The 22,102-nt window shown below is 40.6% G+C and overlaps 1 protein-coding gene across 3 annotated transcripts in view; it reads right to left on the bottom strand.

Annotated features, from left to right (window-relative positions):
• Positions 1 to 22,102, bottom strand: part of erbb4b (erb-b2 receptor tyrosine kinase 4b) — a 356,219-nt gene that overhangs the window by 172,017 nt on the left and 162,100 nt on the right. For all 3 annotated transcript variants that reach the window (XM_028591051.1, XM_028591052.1, XM_028591053.1), the window contains exon 2: positions 8,000 to 8,151. In XM_028591051.1, coding sequence (XP_028446852.1) covers positions 8,000 to 8,151 — 152 coding nt within the window. The remainder of the gene's footprint in view (positions 1 to 7,999; positions 8,152 to 22,102) is intronic.

Below are 22,102 nucleotides of genomic sequence, written 5' to 3'. Positions count from 1 at the left end.
TGTGTGAAAATCCCAGTAACTGAGCAGATTGTGAAATACTCAGACCAGCCCGTCTGGCACCAACAACCATGCCGCTCAAAGTTGCTTAGATCACCTTTCTTTCCCATTCTGACATTCAGTTTGGAGTTCTGTACTGCACATTGCTGCAGCTCCTCTTTTCACCCTGTGTGTTGAGCTCTCTGTTTAAGCTACAGGTACTGCTGTACCATCTTTGTTGGCAGTCGCACATGCGCAGTAGCTAGGTAAGGATCACATCAGCTAGTCAGGTCAGTTACAAGTCAGGATTAGCCAGGAGACAACTTCTAAACGGTGTTTTGCCATCGAGAACAAGGTAGCATGCTAGCAGTTAGCCACCTCGTCTCGGTGTGTTTTTTTTCATAATATGGGCACTTTAAGAAATCTAAGATTTGAAGACTTGATAAAATAGATAAGACTTGATGAAAACAGATGTCAGGCAGGTTTTGGTGTGAGGCTATTATGCAAGTCAATTGCATATTTATTTTGAGAGCAGCCATCTTGCAATGATGCCTAATAGCGGAGACACTAAAAGCAGGCAGATATTTTTGACAACATATATTTAGATGATTGTGCTGCCACATGATATTGCAAACACTGGGTAAGGAATGCTCAGGCACATTTGTGAAAATGTTTCACACTACTGTAGTGGCAAATGTGTAATAATAAGCTTAAAAGTTTAAACACATTTAGGTTAATGCAGCAGCAGTATTCTGCTCTCTGTGATCCAGTACATATTTCCTTTTTTACAGTAAGTATCTTTATTAAACAGGTCAGCACAGCTGTCGGGTATACGTGTCTATTTTGCTGATTTTCCCCTTATTGCCCTCCACGGGGCTACAGGTCAATAGAAATGGTTAAGTGTGTATTTGCTCGTTTGAGGGCTGGTGGGCATTTCTGTTATTCTCATGCCATTGCCTTATCAGTCCAGATAATTTCCAAAAGACAGGGCAAGAAAATGATATGGGCTGATAAACATTGGGAAGGGGAGCAAGAAAATGTATCTGTCAGTCAAACAAGGAGGCAGGTTTCAACGCTGCCTATGATCACACACACACACACACACACACACACACACACTTGCTTCAGTCAATTTGAGCAAGGGTTGGTTTAAAATGAATGTCACTATGGTGAAGAGTTTGTATGTCACATTTCCTCTCAGTTGCAATAACACAATACACACATCTAGTATACACCTGCACACACCAGCATGACACATCATCAACCTCTGCCTATCACCCATTTGCTTCTTTTTCCTGCAAAAGGATGGGGAATCATTAATTTCCAGATGCTGCTGTCCCCGTATCTCACACACTCTTTTTCTTTCTCACACATGCACTGACAAGCAATCCATTTGGTGACTGTTGCCGGTGGGAGAAGAAACATGGGCTCTGAAACACTGATATTTAGGCAAACACTGAAAACATGGACTGAGCTTCATACGTGGCAGTAGAAACCACACAGTGAAGATCACAACCTGACTTAAAGGCCTTATGGTGGATTTGACTAAGACTTCTCTCTGGCTGCCACTGCACATGACAGAAAAGGAAGATGGAAGAAATGTAACAAGTAAGCTGTAGATAATCGCTTCATCGGTGGGGGAAAATATTTCTAGGGACGAATTTCCTCTCCGCTAAAGTGTGGTCCTCCTCTCTGCTGTCTAGCTTTTCAAACTAGTTCCTGGTCAAACTCAACCCCATTCTCCCTCCTATAACCTTTCTCCTCAGGATTTCTTTCTCTCAACGGTCTCACTTCCCACCCCACACTGTCCTTCTTCATGTCAAATTAAAGTGATGGAAATGAACTTGAGGAGACGCTAATTGCAATTGTCAATCCAATCTAGGTCGGGGCTGAAAGACAGGGGCTCCCTGGCACTTCATCAGTCTTCATTAATATTGAAGGAGTTTGTGGAGGAGCAGGGGGCCAACGTAATCTGCACTCATCTAACAGTGCACCAACAATTAGGAAGCTGGGGAGGGCCCCAATTGTGCCTGAGGGACAAATATGCCAGTCAAGAAGAAGTATGAAGAAAGATGTCAGAAGACAGGGATGGAGTGCAGGAATAGTGCTGTGGGAAATAGCTTGTGAAGGCAATTTTATATGTATTGTAATTTTATAGGCTTATAGTAAACTGCATATGAATGACTCATCATGTGGTAATGGAATAGAGGGTAGTAGCAATAGTAATGAATTTCCTTTATATCGTTCTTTCATACATGCACAGCAACAGGACTTTATTAAACATACTTAAATAATCAATGTATAATGAGATGTAGAAACAATATTACGCAATCAATTTACACTTGATGGCACAACATCAAAAATATACTTGATATAATACTGTTGACTTGAATGAAGACACCCAACAATGTCAACACAAATGAAACTTAATGGAAATTATTCAAAAGATACTATATGTTGCTGATTTATCATGTATAATATTGCAATTGTATTTTAATGGTGTTGCTTTAATGGTGTCCAACACTTTACAATCAGCCTCTGTCATAATCCTAACTTGTATTTTTCTTGCATAACATCTACGGCTGTGCAATTAATCGAAATGTTAATCGCGATAACTTTTTCAGCTCATAATGACCACAAAAACAATAATCGAGAAAAACTATTATTTTGCACGTTACGTTTTACACGTAAACTCTTACTTTGTCTTGTGTTCTGAATGGAAAAAAAATTCAAACGGGAAAAGTATTAAGGGAAATTCACAGTTCTAGATGTTTTCACTGTCTTTTTAAGTTCAAAACTTGCAACATCTTTCCAAAAGTCAATGAGTAATCGTTTGAAATAATCGTGATTTCAATACTGACCAAAATAATTGTGATTATGATGTTTTTCCATAACCGAGCAGCCCCAATAACGCATGAAATGCTGCACGCATAAAATGCTGCACGCATAAAATGCTGCACGCATAAAATGTAACTGATATATTCACCCGAGGGCTGCCTGCGTAGCATAGATACGTGCCGGATCCCGCGCCTGGCGAATTAATGCCGGACGCATATTTCTACGCGCCGGTCACAAAGTAATCCTTCTACTCTTGTCTCTCTCTCTCTCTCCGATAGAAAGAGACAGGATGAGTGGGGAAAACTGTGTGTGTGTGTGTGTGTGTGTGTGTGTGTGTGTGTGTGTGTGTGTGTGTGTGTGTCACTCTCTCGGTTTGTCCATCGGTCTCTCCCTCCGTACGCCTGATCGCGTTTCCCGCTGTGAGAAGTCAAGGCAGCCAAACTCCCCATGAACCTAGTGTTTTATTTAGAAAATTTTTATTTTTTTAAAGCATCCGGCTGCACTGTGGTCTTCCTGTATGTGATTACCTGCCTGGCTTGACACATTCGCTCGCATCTCGCGCAACAAATAGAGGAGAGGCCAAAACGATCGCTGCAGCGTGCGTGACGAGGGCGCTCTGTGCCCGGTATGAACGGACAGATTGGATAACATGGGCTCCGAAATAAAAATAGCTGGGCCACGCGGCGACGCTTACGCGCCTGGTTTGTTTTTACAGTAAGTCCAAATTGATTCATTGTGAGCTCAGCTTACAGTTGGAAAGTATATCAGAAATAAATCTGGTGAAGGAAGAAAGATGGACTGATGATTTTTCATGAATATATGATGTTGCCACACACACACACACACACACACACACACACACACACACACACACACACACACACACACACACAGCCAACACGTGTCAGCTGGTCATTCCACAGAAGGGTCTTCAGATGGTTGTTGTCCACAGACCCAGATGGTCAGTCCACCTCCTCTGGCAAGACTATACGTTACCAAGTGATCTATAAACTTATAGTGATGCAGTTAGGCTCATCGACTGTTGCCGTTTATTTCCTGCAGTTTTGGGGCCAAGCAATTTTATTTTTTTATCCAGTAGGTTTTTTCCATCAACATGTCCTCCTTTGCATAACCTTCAGCTTGCAACCACTGATGAACTTGCTGTAAACCTTGTTACATAATATGTCTGTGTTGGCACTCACTCCCTCTACTAGTGAGTGTGTTCTGTGTTTGTGTAGGAGAACAAAACATGTGGTCATGGCCTCTAAGGTGAATGGTAATATTACAGCATAGAAAAACAACTCCGATCAGACCTATTGCACTCTTGCGTTCCCTTTGCCCTAAATGCTCATTTAAAATATTTGCATTGCCTGCGTCATGTGTGTATAGGCCCTTTCACTCAAGCAAAGCAGGGTCAAGGCAACTGGGACTGAATAAATGGAAAAGGAGGACACTCCTATTTCCTCTTTCTAAGCTACTCTCTGCCGTGCCATGGAAATATACTGTATAAGACAGATTGAGCAATTTTATTCGCATGTAGATAATAACCTTTGAGCTTGAAAAAAACTTGCTAACGCAAGTAACCAGACATCTTTCATTTCTAGTCACCCTTTAGTCTCCTGCTCACTGGTGCACTCACATAGTTCTCCATCTGGTATGCATCGTTGCAAGAGCTGACACATTTTTAAACAGGTGTGGTCAAGTGAACACTTCACTTAAGTGTCATTGAAGGTCACATTAACAGACCACCACCATCATTGCATGTAAGACCCCTTTAGTACATACAGTAGGCGTTAAGGCATGGGCCATCCTAATAAAACAAAGAAAGTTTAAAGATAACCTAATCATGCAGCCTCATTCCAATGGTTCATTTTAAGGACATTTCTTTAATTTGTGGTTGTGTTATATTGGACTGCAATATATAGAAATATATCTATATTAGTTTCTAGATCATTACTTTGTAAGGAAATACTTTTTGAAAAATAAAACATTTCAAATAAAGCAAGTGAAAATATGTCATGTGTAATATGTCGTAAGGAAGAACAAGTGATCCAGATCCTTAAGCTTCATTTACATTTTCTCTACTCTTTTCTTAGACAAATAACACAAGGCCTGTGGAAAATATGAAATGTTCCCATTTGTAAATGATAATTCCATAATTTATCAGCAGCTACAGGAGGGGAGTCAGTGAATTGGTGCTGGGCTGCTTAGTAATCTGATCACTGCATTAATATTGGGCGGAAAAAATGACATGTTTACTAATGGTTGCAATGGCAAGACAAACAATCCAATCTGACTGGGTGACTGTGGGTTCCTACTGGGACTGGGAAGAGGGGAGGAGAGGGACAAATTCATATTTCATGATCACAGATCAGTTCATGAGCACACGCAAGAAAGTGACATGAGGGAAAAGAAAGAAGTCAAAGTTTGTGTTTGCTTTCCTCTGTTTCCCATTCACATAATGAAAAAATCACATTTGGACATTATTTCTTAACTTCTTAATGTGCACGCATTCAGTATGCAAATGTGTGTTCTGCTTTTGATATGAGAGAAAGATTTAAAGGAATGAGAATATGGATTTAGGTATGATTTAAACGATGTAAACACTGTGTGTGGTTAAAGCTCACTGTTGTGCTGTTGGTTTGAATGTGCATATGTGAAAGTGGGGAGAAAGCCTCAGCACAGAAATGCAGTTAATCACAGTGTGAGCGTTGATTCATCTGTCGTGGAGGCAGTTTGGAAGATGGACTCTATTTACTGCTAAAGCTGTTTGAGGGGCTTTGGGAGGCAGCCATCAATCTCTTGGCTATCTTGAAAAGAAAGAGCCAATGCACAGGCATCAGTTTCAATCACCTCCCAGAGACAGGTGGTATGGTAAGCTGCTGCACAATCGTTCTTTCTTCACTTCCTCCCTTCTTCTCTACCTCAAGGTGAAGTTTTCCCCTCCCTGGGGAACCGTGTTATTAATGTGTTTTATCATAATAATAATATTCCCTAAAAATACACACTGCACCCTGCCCTCTTGCTCCCTTGCTGTTTGGCACCCTGTGTTCCTAATTAGCATCTTCAATTAACCCACGTTAATTGCCAACCGCGGAAAGGTGGAGAACCTGGCAAGTTGGCGCCACAGGGAGTCGTTTTTGTAAATGAGTAGTGGTGTAATGTAGAAGTACACAGGTAAAGAGGGCACTGTAGTCAAAAGCACCATAACTTCAACCTGGCTACTGGTATTGTGTAATACCAGCTTGTACAGATGTGACATTGTAAAAGGTGGGAGTGTACATGTTGTTTTAAAATACAAATTGGTTATGTGTAGTTTAACCTCAAATCACAATTGGTCTTGAACTGTATCTCTATCTCCCCTTACCATCTTTTTTCATCTGAGTCAGTGGGGCCTATTACCTCTGCAGGGGTCTAATGGTAGCACTTTACCATCCATTGCTGCCTCTTTCTTAATATCATCTTTGTTTCGTTTTGCATCGCAGGGGGTGTTGTCAGTATTGCTCTGCACAATGCAGAACTTAATGATTCTGTCTCGATTTACTGCTGTGATCAGTCTTAATTTTTTTGGTCCATTCAAACTGATTACACAAGAGAAGTCGTACCTGATGTATACAAACTATTTTGTCATATTAACTTCCCATCATCGCTGTAAGGAGAAAAATATTAAACCCCCCAGCTTGCCTTGTTGGAGGACTGGCTTCTGTGCAAAGCATCTGAAACCCAGTTCATTCACACAGCAATACCAGGCCATGAAGGCAGTCAGCACTTAAGCGTAACACCAGGGGAGCCCCCCCTCCCCCCCTCTCGCCGCTGCCCTGCAGCCTGAATGGTCTAGGGTGATGTTCTTGAGAAGTGGAAGACCAACAGAGGTCAACAGTAGCAGCTGACTTCACCAAAAAAACAGGCAGTTTTTTTTTCCTTTTTAACTTCCCTTGCTTCCTTCTGACCTCTCATTACCACACTATTACTGCTCTGGCCCCTAAAGGGCTGGGGGCTGTCATTACCCGCTCACCCTGTTTGTGTGTGTATGCATGTGTCCATCAAAACTAAATGGAAGCATTCATGTAGGCAATCCCACCTCAGCTCCCTCACCCAAACAACATGTACTTCCTCAGCATCAGAGAACAACATTGCTGTTGGCTATAGATACTGCTAATATACTGTTACCATGTGTCATACCTGTACTTCTCTTTGACAGTGTGAATCAGTTGGCTCTTAAATATCTGAAGATTTTCCGAAATTGTATTCATGTTCATTGCAATAGCACTTTTTCTTCTCTGCTTGTGAATCACGTTTAATCAGAAAGAAGATTAGCCAGATCATGTTATTTGGACTTTGATTATTCTATGCCTCAGATCACAATGGTGCGAGCGTACAATCAGTTAGACACTCTGAAAAGAGAGGAAATCTGATTACCCGCGATTAGAACAACATTCCTTGCTGCTTATCATTGGCTTTGTAGACACTAATCTGAGTGCTGAGTGGTTGAAAAGGATCTGGGCACAGGGCATTCTCTGGGCAACAAGGTCAAATGAAAAGAGGGTGATTAAAAAGTTCACATTCTGAACTTTTTACTAAGATTTGGACAATTACTTGTACAAACGATGCAAGACGTGCATGTTTGGATGGTTTTTCCAATCCAAATATATGTATATTCTGTCTACTTTATGCACACCAAGCCAGGAGGGACAACATTGCATCTATTTGTGCAAGCTGAGACCATAAGTAGCTGTAGCCCCATCCAATCACCAACCTTACAGTGATATCTTGGTCAAGATATATCTTGTTTAACTAACAACATGTCACTAATGTTTTTCAGATAAATCAAGTGCATTAAACCTCCTATGGTTAGTTGCCAGTTAAGAATTGTGTGCATATATGTACATTTCACAACCAGTTTACTGTATAATTTTTAGGGGTGTGCAAAAAAAATCGATTTGCATTTGTATCGCGATTCAAGCTCTACCGATTCAAAATCGATTCATAGAATTCCAAAAATCTAATATACGGTATGTCTACTGCAATCACATGGGAAAAGTAACTACATTTACATACTGTGAATTTTTTTCTTTTTAAATCGAGAATCATTTTTGAATCGAATCTTGAGCCCAATAATCGATATTGAATCAAATCGTGACATTTTCTGAATCGTGCACCCCTTATAATTTAGTTTAGTCCTTACTCTGAGGAAGGTGAGGTCCCGGCTGCGGTCGATGCTTGTGATCTCAAGGTTGCCCATTACGACTTCACAGTTCTCGTAGTATTTCCTCAGGGTGCGGTACTGCTGCTCCAGGTCCGACAGGGTGCTCAGCTTGTTCTCTGTACCAGCACATACTAAGACAGAGAGGGATGAGAAAGTGTTAATACAGCTACGAGATAAAACGAAAGCACCTCCAGTATGGGAACCGAGGTTTCATATACGAAGAAGTTAGTTTGCGTTTTTGTGTGCCAAACTTGTGGTACAATAATCATTCAGAGACAATTGGGTGTAAACATGAGCCCATGGGCAGTGAGCTGCAGCACCTGCTCAGCAGGCCTGGTCATGTAAGACTAGGAAGTCACTGGACCTCACTGCACCCCAACCACACCTCACATCACCCCTCGGGGCACATGAAAGCTCTTTAGCGGCTAGCTGGGCTGCTCATTTGACAAGTAATTAAACAAACCCATTTTCACCCAGCACACACCTTGACACCCCCCACCCTCCCCTTCGTGACGACACGGGCCATCTGCCCAATCAGTTGTTGCTGCCCACCCTAGCATGAAAACACATATATGAATATATATATATATATATATATTTATAAACACCGAATAAGAAAAAAAGCACATGAATCCCATAGTCTGGGTGGAATCAGAAAGCTTTGTTCACAAACCAAAACAACAATCAACCAACAACCTCCTGCAACTTTTGCAGCGGTTGCTTATCGAGATTCTGTTGACACATTCATTGAAAAACACAATGACAGCATTACGTGTCATCAGTGTTTTAATCTAAGGCCCATTTTGTAAAAAAAAAAAGAAAAAGCTGCTGAATTGAGGCCACCTTAAAGATATGGACTCTGACATCCGTTCTTTTGAAGCATTATAAATTAGTTTCATTTGCATTGCCTTGGCGGAGTGGTTTCTCCCTTCTGCACCCTCTTGGTGACAGAGGAGCCGTCAGTGTGACGGAGGGGTGACGGGTCCTTCCCTGAGTCTTGTCACACTGTCACCCAGGAGCTGTTACCTCTCTCTCTGTACACCTCCACCCTGAAAGATCTTAACTGACGCCTTGCATTTTAATCCAAATCCCTTACACATCCTACTATACACTAGACTGTCCTTTTCTTCTTTATACCACATATACCTCAATTCTCTCTGAAACACTGTGCTCTACCCTCTTGGCTAGCAATAAACTATTTACCCTTTTTTGCCACACCACTTTGGCAAAATCTTTCAAAACATATTTACTCCCCATCATTACACCATGGATATGTATGGGGGAAAGAGGATTTTGCCTCAAGGCAACGCAGGTTGTAAAGACAAATGGGATTGTGTTTTAAACACTTCCACATCTAAGCAGATATTAGATAAGTGCAACTATTCCAATGTGACCTGGACAATACCCTTATGAGCTGGTGGTGATTAGCTAGGTTGCACATAGCATAATGTGCTGCTCAGGAATGATATATGGCAGACCTGGGTGTTTTCAATAACAGTTAGCGTAGGCTTGAGGGGAGCGGGATGGAGGGTAGGGGCCGCTGCAAGGGTGGGGGGGTGGGAGGGTGTCATAAAGTGAGGATAGGTGTAATAAACTGTTATTGCACCCTTGGGGCAGGGCGCTGAGATAAGAGGAAAGGGGCATTGTGGCATGTGATGTCAGGTGAAATATATATATATATATATATATATATATATATATATATATATATATATATACACACCCATTTGCTCCCTCAAGCATGCCTTCAGTAAGCCTGCTGACTTTTGAAATCTGTCTGGAGCTATGTGACGTTTATATGGTTGTTTTTCTCCATAAGGGATTTCTAATGAAACACTATGAAATCCTATAGCTCAGCATGAGCCTAAAATGCCGCTGACTGTCAAGTGAACCGCAACAAAACCATCTGTGCTGAGCGGAGTGGGGAAATAGGAAGTGTGAACTGTTGCAGGTTAACTGCAAAGCTCGTTGATCGCATTTGTGATATGTCCACATGTGTGTGCAGGAACGTGGGCAGGCCCTAAATAATAGACCTCAGGATGCACCCCAACTACTCGCTGCATGATCGAATCAATTTGTCTCCATGCTCAATATGTTACATCTGAGCCTGTATATCAAAGTAAAGGTTGTATAAAACCCAGTCTCTGCTCTTTATATTGGTGCGGCCTGCCTACCCCAGGAGGACATGCTATAAGACACTGAGACTGTTTAACATACTGCCTATGATGCAGGAATAGACTGCACGAACAGATGAATCTTCATATTGTTTAAAACTTACGGCTGTTCTATAAAAACAAATCCATCTTATCTGTTTGATGGATTTCACTCCCCGGCACATTAAAGCAGAGAATGCCAATGAGATTCAATGTCTCTGTTCCATATATGAAGTATACCCTATTTGCCCGTGTGATTAAATTGATTTCATTTGTTTGCAGAGTATTTCATCTCAGAAGTGATGGATTAAGGCAATGAATCATAATAATTCAGGATTTTCCAATATGTGTAATTAATTAGAAGATTATGAGCCAATGGGTGGAAATGCATATCTGGCTGGGTCTAAAAGATAATTTAGTTTTTTTTTTTTTTTTTTTTTTTTTTGTCTGCAATGTTTCGACATAGACAGCGAGCTTGTGAGTAGCCTTGTTAATCCTCTCATTATTTTTTAAATAATGACAAACATATGGAGTACAAAAAAAGCAAAATCACATAATGAACCACGTTTGTAGGCACCAACTATTAAAAGTGACAAGGTAATTAGATAGATAGATAAATAGATAGAAGTGGTGTCCTTGTAAGTTTGAAGCTTTTCAGTAAGTTTGAAAAGCCATTTCCTATGAAAAAGGAAAGATTTTCGCTCTCTATCCATCTATCTTTCTCTCATAAATCAGTCACAAACTTTGAGCGACAGATGTGTTGTAGCTGGTTTTAAATGGCTTCCATGCAGCGCCCATGTGTCTCCAACAGACAACCACCAGACAAGACCAGAATGTATCCATCACTGTCTCTGACACAATCACAGTGCCAGTCAGCTATAGAGGGAATGCAAACAGTGAGGTCTTTACATAAAAACAAAAAAGACTGAAATGAGACTGAATTGCCCCTGAGCCGCATTTTCATCCATTTTCTTTTCATAAATACCCTCATCAGGATTAAGTAGGCACTGCACTGCTGTGGTATCTGTTCCTTGCCCAACAACTTCATCAATAGTGCCCTGTGCGATTATTGAATGCCTATAAAGCTGGCGAGTCTCTGAGGTTTACAGGCCCCTGCTAGGGAAGCCAGCAAAATGTCATCCCAATAGCCAGTAACTGACTGAATTAAATAAAGTTGCAAATGTCACTTCCATAAGTAAACACTGTCAATAGTTGAGCTTGGCTACCGTGCTTTGAATAAACAGGAGGACCTTGTAGAAGTTGCACTTAAACACTGCCTTGCACAGGACAAAAATACAACATTTTCTACCACTGAAAATATACAGTACAGTGCCACATCTGAGGTCAGAGCGGTCCTTTGTCCCTGAATGTCCCCCAGATGAGCTATTCTGGCTAAGTATGAGTTACAAGCCACTGCTTCTGATGGTAATCATGGCACGGATTATTGTCCATCTGCTGAGCGGCTTAATAAGCATCAGAAACAAAAACTAGATGAGCGTTTGTGATGATGGCACGGTCCAGTAACGCTAACCTCTCAATGCCCTCTGAGCTCTGGTCACCTACCAACAATGCTGTCGCTGTCTCCATATGGTCTACCATAATTTTGCATTCATCCCTTTGCTCGTGCACACAGCCCCAACACCTTGTGGGAATTATCCACAGAGGATAGCCTGCAGCTGCAGTGTGTGCACCCTTTGCTTCCAGAAGCTTACTACATTGCATGTATCTGATCAGTGCATTTACTGTACTGTTCAGTCCCTCATTAACTCTTTTTCATGAAGCAGGCTGCCATTTTCAGTAAAAAAAAAACTCTGATAAGCAGGCCCCAAACAGCACACAGCCTAGACAAGTCACTGGTAGGTAAAGAAAGTCAAACATTTACTGTAGCAAGTTAAGACCTAGATACTTTCCTTAGAAGTTGGCAGATGCCAAAGTAGAGCTAAAAAGAGAGCAAGAGTAATAATCCATCTTAAAACTGTCAAGAAGCCAAAAACACAACAGTGCCATTTGACTGTTACTGTATTGTACTGTATACTACTAACCCATGTACTGTAAATATATGCATGAAAAAAGTGACTTGTTTTTACTTTCCATTACATCCCTGTATTAAACTACAGTACATTACATACACACACACACATGCGCACACACACACCTTTTTTTTATGTAGAAGTACTTTTTATCTGTCTATAATAGCTATTTAAACTCTCAGTCACTCTCTCTGTCATATGTTTGGTATGGCCGAGTGCTCAATGATACTGTAGCTGTAAATGAGAAAGCCTGGTGTGGCAGGCAGATAGAGGGAGTGGAGATTTTCATTGGAAGCATGCCAACAGTAATCGGGCGACTGATAATACGCTATGTCTGTGTGTGTTTGTTTATTGACGTTGTCGTTTATTGTTACTGTTGCTATTGAAGGAGTAATTTAACAGCCTTGTAACACTGTAGCGTATTTAAAATCTTTGGTTTGAAGTTGGAAGAAAATGTCTCAGATTGTTGTGGGAAAACCTGAGGATGGAACTTTTTATGAATTAATTTATTTATTTATTTGAGAACGTACTTCAGTGGTCCGGGGAGTCAGCAAACACATTTGTTTTTGTGGGGAAACCTGGAGAACCGGTCAGTCCAATGCTTAATAAGTATGAAGGCTGCACCCTAGCCATTTATTGTCTCTCACCACCTTGCTCTCTATAGGTCTGTAGAATTTAAGCTTGTCTCCAGATGAGGAAAATCCATCCAAGTCACAGTGGAGTGATTGGCTGACACTGACACTCATCTCATTACCTTACTCCTCCAGCTGCTTCTCCTTGACTAAATACGCTGCTGACAGTGGGTCTAGGTCTTACACTGACTAGTATACATGTGTGTGAGAGTGTGTCTTTAAATGTGCACGTATGACCCTCAGTTTTGGAGTATTTAGAGTATTGACCAGGCAGAATTATTTTTAGTACGCACTCCATTTATAGTTTATAATTCTGCTTGAATTGATTTGAGATTAACAAGGCTTTGGGGTATATCCACTGTAGCCTGATTTGAATGCTATTTGGCTGTTGTCAGGTATGTGAGATTATACAGGGCTCCAGACTAACTTTTTGCCTTGGTTGCACTGGTGCGCCTAACTTCTTTTATTTAGATGCACCAGCACAAAATTTAGGTGCACTCAAATTTTTCACGATATGTAGCTCTGTATGTTTTTACAAAGTGGGCTAAATGTTCAGTTTTAAGTCAAAGCCACTTTTCACAAGCTCTTTTATTAAAACAGATTGTGATTAAAATAGAATGCAAAGACAGGGTTTCCTTTACCAGTTTGAAAATATACACCTGCAACACATGTAAATGAAAGTTATCTGAAATAAATAGCCTAGGATATAAATATATATCTGAGAAAGCTCCTTCACTTGTTTTCAACAACAATAACAGACTGATTAAAAGAGAAAGAGGACGCCCGGATAGCTCAGTTGGTATATATAGAGGTTTGACTCTGACCTGCGGCCCTTTCCTGCATGTCCTCCCCCCTCTCTCTCCCCTTTCATGTCTTCAGCTTTATAGCAAAATAAAGGCTGAAATCTTAAAAAAATAAATAAAAATAAAATAAAACAGAGAAAGACATAGGGAGACAAAGAGAGAGAGGGGGAGGGCGATGCTACTCAGAGTGACGGATGATTCATGAATGGGTCCAGCATGGGTCGAATGCACTTTGGCAGGTCAGCGGCGTTACACACGTCTTGTGTAGACTATGAAATGTCTGTATCGTTGCTGAGCTGCATTTTTATGAACTATGATATTCTGGCCATGGGTCACATCTCTTGCCCAGGTCCATCAGGCTCCGTCTTACACGCTTTTACTCAACAAACTGAAGTTAGTTGCATTTAATAACTTCTAATGTGTTTTTCGCCGTGGTGGCCACAATAACAGAGAGTTACCAGCGGAAACACTGGTACCAATACAGGTTTCCCTCTCATACTTAACAATATACAGCTGTGTTAATAAGAATTAAAACTGTAGACAAATGTCAGCAGTTTGGACCGGCGGCGCTGTGTCTCTCCATGTTGCAGGGCAGCCATGTGTGAGGAGGAATGGGTCATGTAACGCAACATTAAACCATATCGATATAAATGACATCGCTTTGTTCGTGGAGAGGCAGCAGATGCGAGGACGTTAGGTGCACCGGTGCAACCTAGAAAAAATCTTAGTCCCTTACAAATTTTGGTCGCACTCTGGAGCCCTGTTATATAGATGCAAAAGTATTAAAGCAGTCTATGTTAAAATCAAATGTCTGAGTTATGTGTGCGCCACACAGCTGATTTAAATGTCAGTTACCATCCTGCACACACCATAGTTTTCTTTATAGTTTACACTTAGACTTTAATTTTCTTCTCATTGAGTGTGACCTTTTGACCTCATGCACATTGCACCTACATCAGCAAACAGATAAATGACAATAGCACATAGCTTTTGTTTCATACATCATACTCATGTTTTAGTATTGTTGGCGGTACATTAGTTTCTATTTGTAATGCACACATTCAGTTATCTTCTAAATAGCCACACTTTAGTTTGTCTATTGATAACGTTGCCTTAAGTCGTTCTAATGTCTTTTTATTTGTGTTACCAGTGCTGAGGGTGCTGTTGGTGGTTGTTATTGCTGGAGAGGCATCTAGGCAGGCCAGAGCAAAAGATGTGCCCCCTTAAAGAAAGCTTTTAAATACAGGAAGTGACAAGTCATAATGTACCCACTGTGGTATTATTGCATGCTATATGGGTAGGAATCTTTTAATTGGAGTTGTGTATTGGGGGGGGACACTTTAGAGAGTGACACACGGGAGAAACGTAAAATGTGCCGTTGAATGCTGCTACACAATAAAGAGGTTGCGCTAGATAACAGTGAATCACGCTCATTATCTATCAAATAAAACACGACACCCACCACACCATGGGGATATTGGAATTTCTAGTTTAGGGATATTGGTTATTTATTTAAAGTAAACTAGTGCTTTTCTTTAGGTTATTTGGAAATATATTTATACTAATTGTCTGGTTTTGTTTAATTTGCAGTTTAGATGGTAGTGTTTGTCTTTGTGTAACCCCTGTGTAAATTGTCTGATCAGCCATTGTATATCTTCCCCTTTGTGTTCAGTTTAAGGTCAGTTTAGTCTGTACAGTTTTATTCAGTTTATGTTAAGTTATTATAGCCTGATTCTAGTTGACCCCTTCTATGGGCCTAGAACTACGTTGCATTTTTTTGTCAATAGTTGTTTTAATTTCAACAACAATCTTTTTGAAAATTCACCTGTGACTCCTTATGCTTTCCAGTTCAGTAACTTAATTTGTCTTTTTCTGTGCAATTACATGTTTCTTTGCACTTAACGTGGAAGGAATTATAAGGGAGAAACATAGAGAATGGTGTGAGAAGCTGGGATTGCACCGACATGTATGTAGCGATCTTTGTCTAAACATTTTAAGCCAGTCAACCAGTCTGATGTTTGATGCTTTTTCCCTTTATTTTTTAGGATATTTTTGTCATTTTTCATATAATGGTCTTAAATGACCTGTAACAGCAAACAAGACTAACAGTGAAAAGAATGCTATTTTTATATAGTTTTTAGTAAGGCCTCTGCCCTGGTTCGACTTTTCCCGCGCAGTTGCAGAATGATTTGCGGCAGGTAGACGGTGCTACAGTAACACATTCTGATGGGTCCCAGATTTCTTTGAAACACCGGAAAGCCTGTGTGTGTTAGCGTATGCAGATTTTTGAGCCAGGTAAACGGAAGCAGGGCATTTATTTATATTATAATAGCACCAAAAGCACCTTGATCATTTTCTCCAGAGCAGTCATTACCAGGAAGTGGTTGAAGATTGTCTGTAGGTGGAGTAATCGACTGCTGCTTGAGCAAAGATTGAAGCAGGGAATGAAGGACCGGCCAGAGTGGATCCGGCCAGTGCTTTAAAGTATGTCTACAAATACTATGTGGTTTTAGAGCTTGATTTTAGTGTGAGTGAGGTGGATAATTATAGAGTCTGTAACCTCCTCTATGATGGGCAGATCATGGCTCTCAAAAAGCAGCCGTATGACAACTTCAGCTTGTTGAGCGGAGAGGAATTGTTGACCCTCTTATCAGGCTCCTGTATTTTCTCCTACTGAAATTTTAATGCAAAAGTATTTTGATTAAGTATCATGCCAGTAAGGGTCCCTGATTAAGTTTGAGATGATAGCTTCTCTCACTTAGACTTCCCAAGATAGAGGGCTCTTACAGCTCAGCCAACAGCAGCAAGAACCTCACAGCTGACTTTGGTAGTGTTGCTCAGTGTGAACACAGTAAGATAAATGGTAGAACAGGGTTACTTGTAGATTATACTTTGGATTATCTTTACTAAATATGGTTGGACTTCATTTCCCTTAATAATTAAGTTTCTAGAATGTACTTATTTTTAGTTTCAGAGCATTAATCAAGTACGCTCAGTTATGGTTTTCCCAGCATGTTTCTTAATACCTATATATCATCAATTATACAGTACTACATTACATCTAAATACAATAAGCTTTTCAAGGTCTGGCTTTTTGTTTGGTTAACTACGACTTTAGCAGGTCAGTGTGAAGACAATAGAGGATCACGTCAAGTCACACTGCATGTGTCAAAACGTTACTCCCTACAAAAGATTTTCTGCTGGACTCTTCCATATTACCAAACCTGTTTGTGTATGCAGGTGTGTGTGTGTGTGTGTGTGTGTGTGTGTGTGTGTGTGTTTTGTACCTTTCTGCACATGTGCATTTGAGGCCATGCATGTGATTATTGTATTTTAATGGCAGAACCATATGACTTTCCTTGAGCTTCAGACAGAGCCTCTCCAATCACAGACAGGTTTTAACGTTTCCCAGGGAGGTTTTGCCTTTGCTCTTGCAGTCTCAGAGGCTCCATGCTAACACAAGGTGGAATTAAATGTATGCTCTTTATATGCTAATAGTAGAAACAGTAAACCCCTGAGGTGGTTCATATCCCAGTATTCTGCTAAAGAGAGAAGGTAGATAGCCTGAGCAATGGGGTCAAATGAACAGGTTACATCTTAAATTAGTGTGTGTGTGTGTGTGTGTGTGTGTGTGTGTGTGTGTGTGTGTGTGTGTTTGTGTTTCCCATACATAGGTTCTATGGCGCCCAGGTAGATTGAGACCCGCCCAGGTAGATAACCTCACGATTACATTTTTTCCCAATCAACCATGTATTTTTTACAGCGACCCCCCCCCCCGCCACCCGTGAGGTCGCACTCCGCATGCATGACAGCGTCAACACTTCACTTCAGGCGCAGAGGCTATAGATAGTAGTAACTTGCTGCTGGTGGTCTTGTTGTGGGATGAACTGTATTAACATTGCTAATTTATCAGAGTTCGGTTGTTACCTCTGTCCGTGGCAGTCTCCTCCACTCCATCTCTTTATAATGGAGCTAACCGCTAACGGAGCTAATCGTTGCTAATCGTTAATCTTTAAATCTTGAAGATTCCGAGGGCATCTTCTATGAACTCTGATTTTCAGTTCTTTCCAGAGGTTTTCAATTGGATTAAAGTCGGGTGATTGACTGGGCCATTCTAATTCTCTTTCTCTGAAACCAATTGAGAGTTTCCTTGGCTGTGTGTTTGGGATCATTGTCTTACTGAAATGTCCACCCTAGTTTCATCTTCAGCATCCTGGTGGATGGCATCAGATTCTTATCAGAATGTGACGGTACATTTCTCCATTCATCCTTCCTTCAATTATATGAAGTCTGCCAGTGCCAGAGGCTGAAAAACAGCCCCACACCATGATGCTCCCACTTCCAAACTTCACTGTTGGTATGGTGTTTTTAGGGTGATGTGCAGTGCCATTTCTCCTCCAAATATGGTGTATGCTATGACAGCCAAAGAGTTCAATTTTGGTCTCATCTGACCAGATTATATTCTCCCAGTATGCAAACTTTAAGCGAGCTTCCACATTGCCTTTTCATGAGCAGTGGTGTCTTGCGTGTTGTGCGTGCATAGAGGCCATGGCGGTTGAGTGCATTACTAATTGTTTTCTTTCCAGGTCTTTCTGAAGATCTCCGCGAGTGGTCCTTGGTTCTTTGACAACCCTTCTAAGTATTCTATGGATTCCTCTGTCAGAAATCTGGTCATGGCCGATTAATGGTGAAATGATGTTCTTTCCACTTCCAGATAATGGCCCCAACAGCGCTCACTGGAACTTTCAGAAGTTTAGATATTCGTCTGTAACCAATGCCATCCATATGTTTTTCTACAATAAGCTTGTGAAGGTCTTGGGACAGCTCTTTGCCTTTACCCATCATGAAATGCTTCTTGAGTGACACCTTGGTAATGAGAAACCTTTTTATAGGCCATCAATTAGGACTAATCCATTTGATATTAATTTGCACTAATAGGGGGCAGGATTGCTTCCTAAATACTGACAGATTTCAGCTGGTTTATTGGCTTCCCATGCCTTTTTACACCCCTTTTTCTTCATGTGTTCAATATTTATTCCCATTATTATTCTACTTTATTACACATAACTTTTGTCATGGACATACATGTTTTGATTTCTTTGTATGTGTGGATTACTTGGGTTGTTACTGACATCTCGTGAAAATGTCATTCCAATAGCCCCATTGGAAATATATTTACTGGGAAAAATGTCAATACTTATTTTCCCCGCTGTATATACTGTACGTTATTATAAATGTCAACACTGCGCATGTCCACTCCTAACTCCTAAATCATATTACACTATGGCCCGAGTCCATACAGTTAATGGGTACGGACATAGAGACAGAGAACGGGAACAGGCTTGGTTAGCACCAGTTAGCTCCGGTTAGCGGTTAAGTCCCATTAGCGGTTAGCTCCAGTTAACTCCATTATAAAGATCAGCTTGTGCGGAGCAGACTGCCATGGAGAGGGGTAACAACCAGACTCTGATAAATTACGTTTGGAGGGCTTTCACAGTGTTGTGGCCGCAGCGTTTCTACAGTTTAATAGTACAGTTAATCCCACAACAAGTCACAACACCACAAGCAGCATGCTACTGCTAGCTGTTTCTGAAGTGAAATGTGTCAAAGTTAATTGTTGATGCTGTGTTAAGCACGCGCAACTTTACAAGGCGGGAGGAGCTGGAGGCCACTAGTCTGTTAGCTATAAAATTATATTATGGATTGCGAAAAAAAATTGTAATTCAGATTTTATCTACGTGGGTGGGTCTCAATCTAACTGGACGGGCTACCCAAGTAGAACCTATGCATAGGAAACACAACAACACACACAAGAAGGCAGGCCTGCTTGGTTCTTTTGGGGAATGATTCTAAAGATTTACAAAGAATCGATTATTGCATTTACTATCCAACTGTGACATTTTAGGACTGATTGGTGGGGATTGCTATGGACAACGTACACATGCCATACACTGCGCAAATTACGTTTAACTATGTATCTAGCTAATTTAAATAGCTCACTTTCCTTTATTGTGTGAACAGTTAATTTAATGGTTCTTTTGCTGGGTGCAAACGTCCACCAAACAAGTTCCTTCCTGAGACCATTTTGCAGAGCCTAAGCACCACCCAAGACAAATTGTGATTGGTTTAAAGAAACAAAAAAAAACCAGAGGATTCCCAGAATGCATCTGTGGTGTAGCCAGACCTTTCTCCACAGCGCTGTAGAGAAAGGTCAGGCAATACAAAACTAACATTTTCCTGAAAAGTGACCACTTATAGTAAAAAACTGTTATCTCTCAGAAGCATAGTGGCCAAAACCTCTTCTGGAGGAGGCCAGAGGGGATGGTTGATTGTACAAAGTGTCTGACTTTAAAGGAATCATTTTTTTTTTACTTTTAAAAAAGCAACTACTTCCTATTCCTTTATTTAATAAATATAATTTATTTCTTAACTTTTTTTGCAGAAAAAAACAATCATAAATGTAAAATGCAGTGTTCAACCTAAAAGCCACTGCTTTCACATTACAGAAACTACACTGAAATTGATACTGTACAGACTCATTGATGTTATATTATTACATGCACAACCTTGAACATCTGACTTTATCTTTGTCTCCTCACATACAATTTCAGTTTTGACCACAATTTTTCCATCTCCCTTCAATTTTGATCTTTTTCATTTCAGATTTAGTGCACAACTTTATTTATATTCTCAACCATTAGCACTGTAATATTAATCACAATCAGTTCCGTGTGTCAGATATTTACAAAGTGTGAACCTGCAAATTGCTGCTAGAATGGTGCCTTATAATATAAAGTATTAGTTATATTATCGCTGTCCCCTTTGGAGCTATCGGTCTTCATAAATTATCAAAAAGTGACTTAAGAAGGGGCTGATAGGTATTCACTGTGTAAACAGGTGAAATGTTGTTTAAACACAAGTTACTGTATTAGTTACTGCACTTTCTCTATAATGCCTTACTTCACATTCATACACAGTCACATTCACTGCGGGAGATATATCTTTTACTGTTGGCCACTGAGCAGCTCCACAGGGGCAGTGGTGTGTTAAGCACACTGCTGAAAGGCTCCTCAAGGGTAGTTGTTGAGGAGTTGGGGAGTGTAACTCCCATCCTTTCCTCACAAGTATTTTTCCAGCAAGTCTGAGAATAGGAACCACTGACGTTCCATGTGGAAACCTGCTTCTCTTGTCTCTGGGCTTCCACCATTTCCCCATCTCTCACTTTCTCTAGCATCTTAATTCAGGCCCAAGTGCTGGAATCTATTCTAGAGTTAAATCCTTTCCGATAGTTTTTCCTTTTTTACACTGCATCTGGGACAACACTCTATCAATTAAGCCAGCAGGCCAGTCAAAGTGTTGCTTCATATCCTTCATGCCTCCAGCACATACCGGTTTCCAGCCCCCATGTGTGGTCCTACCCATGAATCTTAATCTTGTACCCAAACAGTTGCCATCAATTATCCTGGATGCTACTGCTACTCTTCCCCTGCCTCCCATTTTTCCCCATTTAAAAAAAAGGCTTTTTTCCTCCTCGCTGCAAAGGAATTGCTTCGCTCGCTTGCCCGGGAAATGATTTCTCAGCAGGCTTGTGGACCTGGTGCTTTCCACAGGTGGAAGGTAGAAATGGATTCATGTGTGTGTGACTGTGTTTATTGTACATGTGTGTGCAAGCATACTGTGTGTTTCTGTGTGTGAGAGCTTTTTGCTCAGTTGCTCTTAATTGTGTATCCCAGTCAATTTCTTTGCAAGAAAATGTTAAGCTCACCTGGCAGGAGAGAGCTTGCAGGCTGTGTAGCATCAGGACAGAAAATAAAAGGAAATTGAAATTGCACAGATAAAAAGGACTGCAAACTCAAATACTATTCAGAACCCAATCAATTGTGACAGGATTAAACCAGAACTAGGATTTGTCAAAACCATCTGTTACAGTAATAGCTGTATTAGTTGTAATTATCCATAGTCATAGGAGTTGATCTGGGTGGTAATATTTCAAATCAGATCAACAGATGATTATCGAGTAATTTGAAAGTGTGGTAACACTTTATTTGAAGGGGTGTGCATAAGACTGACATGCCACCGTCATAATCATGACATTACACCTGTCACAAACACGAAGAAGTCTTTTTGAATGTTCATGGCTGTTGTCATTAAGTCTCATTTGGTAAATGATGACACTTTTAATTCATAGCATTGTTTGAGACGTTTGTGTGATGACAAATTGACTTGAACGAAGACAACCATCTCTGTGTTATGACAACTTGACATTAACCTAGACAACAAAACCTGTCATGGCAGGCCTAATTATCAAACTTTAAGAAACTATTTCGCTAACATTACATTTAACTTTCATTTCATTCATTCTCGTCATTAAGTGGTTGGTTTTTACATTGGCTGTCATGAGACCATTATAATTGTGTCATGAATATGTTTCCTTGACCTCAAGTAAAGTGAAAATATTTGGATA

This window comes from Perca flavescens, chromosome 11, assembly GCF_004354835.1.
Source record: "Perca flavescens isolate YP-PL-M2 chromosome 11, PFLA_1.0, whole genome shotgun sequence".
Lineage (NCBI taxonomy): Eukaryota > Metazoa > Chordata > Actinopteri > Perciformes > Percidae > Perca > Perca flavescens.
The sequence above is the reverse complement of the archived record's forward strand: the minus strand, read 5'-3'. Positions and strand labels throughout refer to the sequence as shown.